This window comes from Austrofundulus limnaeus, unplaced genomic scaffold, assembly GCF_001266775.1.
Source record: "Austrofundulus limnaeus strain Quisiro unplaced genomic scaffold, Austrofundulus_limnaeus-1.0 Scaffold24, whole genome shotgun sequence".
Taxonomy (NCBI): domain Eukaryota; kingdom Metazoa; phylum Chordata; class Actinopteri; order Cyprinodontiformes; family Rivulidae; genus Austrofundulus; species Austrofundulus limnaeus.
Genome location: NW_013952426.1, coordinates 1532932 through 1536044, shown reverse-complemented (window position 1 = coordinate 1536044; position 3113 = coordinate 1532932). Strand labels below are relative to the sequence as shown.

The 3113-nt window shown below is 35.6% G+C and overlaps 1 protein-coding gene across 2 annotated transcripts in view; it reads right to left on the bottom strand.

Moving 5' to 3' along the window:
- Positions 1-3113, bottom strand: part of LOC106514928 (E3 ubiquitin-protein ligase MARCH6) — a gene marked incomplete in the record, with an annotated part of 19145 nt that overhangs the window by 9407 nt on the left and 6625 nt on the right. For both annotated transcript variants that reach the window (XM_014004465.1, XM_014004467.1), the window contains 6 exon segments: positions 466-540; positions 694-762; positions 957-1037; positions 1133-1191; positions 1355-1406; positions 1496-1528. In XM_014004465.1, the coding sequence (XP_013859919.1) occupies positions 466-540; positions 694-762; positions 957-1037; positions 1133-1191; positions 1355-1406; positions 1496-1528 (369 nt within the window).

Genomic DNA, 3113 nt, shown 5'->3' with positions numbered 1-3113 from the left:
TTATTGCATTTGGCCACAGCCCTCAGAGATTTTCATTTTGGGTAAAATGTTTGTGCAGCCTTGATATATGTATATAAACTGAAACAGCTGGACTAGTGCATCCTAAATTTAACATAAATTAATTATTTTAATACAGTATAGCCATTTCTGCATTGTTTTAGGGAGGTCACCTCCTAACAAATGTCCTTACAGAAAATCTAACTGCTCATTTTAATTCAATAATTTTACTTTTAATACTTAAGTACAAAAAATATCAGATACTTTAAGACTTTTACTCAGGTAATATTCCTAAAGGAGACTTTAACTTTTACCAAAGTAAATTTTTGGTAAGATACTTGTATTTTTACTCAAGTATCACTTTGTGGTACTTTATACAATACTGCTAATTGCTGACCAATCAAGGTTTTCCTTCAACAATGACACCAGTGAASCAGCAAACTCAAATGTTTACACTCTTTGTCTTACCAGTGAACAAATGTCAAGCCACCAACCACATATGAGCGGAAACAAGCCTATCTCCATGACAACCAGCAGGGACACCTGGAACATAAAGAGAAAAAAAAAACGTTGCAATTAAGTTCCTGTTTTCAATTGAACACAATCATCCTAAGTGATGTTGACAGAGACAGTTTGTCTAGTTTTATAACAAAGCGTGTGCTGAGCAGCCGATCCTGCAGTGCTTTTCTAGTTTACCTTGACAACAATGTAGCAGACACCTAGAAGGCGCCGGGACCTCTGGAACTTCACTAATGAAGCCAGAGCCTACAAGACGCACAGTTAGGGAAAATTTGACTCAAAGCACAAGACAGAATGTCATGACAGTTTTTATAAAGCAGGGCAAAAAAACACACTGGACACTACAAAACCAATCTGTCTTTATCCACTGCAATCACAGAACAGATGTCATAAAAAATTTTTCCAAAAAGAAAAAGCCATTTGCAACGTGTAGAGGATACATGACAGACGACGAGTGCTCCAGCCAGGAGAATATATCCCAGTATTGTTGTGATGAGGCCGTCAAAATGGGATGCTTTAATCTGCAGCCAGGGTAAGCAACATTAATACTTCATCAATGTAAGAAACACCTGAATACAAACTGATAGTTTCTCCTTGTGGATTCTAGTGAACCTACACAATCTTCAAAGCCCAGTCCAACCACTGAGAAATGTCCAATGTGATATGGGCAAAAAGCTATGGAGAAATACAGGCATTAGGTCAGAGCTTTTAGAGTGGGAAAGGCAAACATAACTGGTCTCATGCTTTACATAACACACACTCACGCTAAGTTCTCTAGTCAAACAGAGAGAAAGCATCAAAACTTTATCAAGGATAATAACTTGATGAGAAGTCTCACCAAAGACCAGGATGAAGAGTGTGTTAAGAGATACCACCCAGAAGACATGCTCCTAGAAAAAACAAACAACAAGACATGTATTTTATACCTGCAGCACTATGTGTGTCAGAGAGGAGGATAAAAGAGAGAGTCCAGACTCACCAGGAAAACTAGGGAACCATCGAGCCCCAGCATCTGGACACACAAAAAAAATACATTTGTAACACATGTAAGGAAAATAAGGCTGATAAAATTCTCTACTCTGCTGCACATACTGTATATATTTACACTTGTAAAGGAAAAGAGGGCACCAGCTCAGCTCTACTGATCAATAAATACTTTATTTTTTCACACTTCTATAATTAAACTCAACAGCTGAAGCTGATTTCAAAGTCACAGGGAATTCTTACCACAAAATTCTTTTTTTTTGGATGGATGGATGGATGGATGGATGGATGGATGGATGGATGGATGGATGGATGGATGGATGGATGGATGGATGGATGGATGGATGGATGGATGGATGGATGGATGGATGGATGGATGGATGGATAGAATCTAGTCTCAATAATAGTTAAATAATTACTACACAAATATTTAAGCGTAAGTAATCAGTAGTGATGTAATGATTCACTCAAGCCCCCGATTCAAAGTTCATGATTATGATTATTTTCTTTTTTTTTCATCAAAATGAATTATAGCCATTTTATAACCAAATATGTTTCTTTTACTTTAATTTCAGCATTTTTGTCCTTGTATCAAACTACAACTGTCAGTAGTCTTAGTAACAGAAAATAACTTCAAAATAAATAAATGTCATCACAAATCCTTTTGTGACCAAAAGTTATTTCGTATCAAACAGAATTTGTCTTGGAGACATAACTCACTGTTATACAATAACAATGAAATCGATTTACTTGTTTATATGAAACGACTCACATTTTAAACATTTAGAATCAATTATTAATCGATTCTTGATTTCACCCCGTGTAATCAGTCAAAATGCATTTTCATTTTAACTTAGGCAAAATAAGTCTTTGAGCAGGAATTATTTTGATTTGAGCAACTTGTTTCTTTGCTGAGAAAAAGACAAAGGAATTAGGATGACAGGTCAGAATGAGGGGAGAAGACAAAACTGATGGTGTCTCACAAAAACGCTGCTTTTTCTGAGCAGTATCAGCTCTCTGTATTGTTTGGGTTTAACTCGCATAGTTTGCCTCCCGTCTGAYGTCGAAGCTTTCCTGCTCCAAAACCATTTTCTATTAACAGGAGAATATATTTTCTTGAAGATCAAAAATAAAACTGTATTAATATTTAACACTTCAGTGACGTTGAAGAAATTCATTGGGATTTGTTTATCCACTGATTTTTAAAGACACTGCACATAGTAGAGTTTTTCTTCTGTGAACAGTAATATCTTTTTATAATGTGGTTATTTCTGTTTGATCTGATGATTTTATGTGCACACTGGGTTGTGGGGCTCTTGATGAGGGTTTCACAGACTCAGGAGGCTTTTAGTTACTGTAGATACATGCCTGGTTTAACACTTACAACACATAAACGAACCGTGATGAACACTAGTTGTCAGGAAGAAATGTGTGATGTCTGGACTCTTTGTAGAGATAGCCTGCCCCTTTAAAGGGATCCATAATTTGTTGTAACATTAGACTTTATTTGATAAACATATATTTTAACTGTAAAATAAAGACTGTAAAAATACTGTAGGCTGTTTAGTTTTTATAATTTGTAAACTAAAAGTTTTAAAATATATTACATGGGC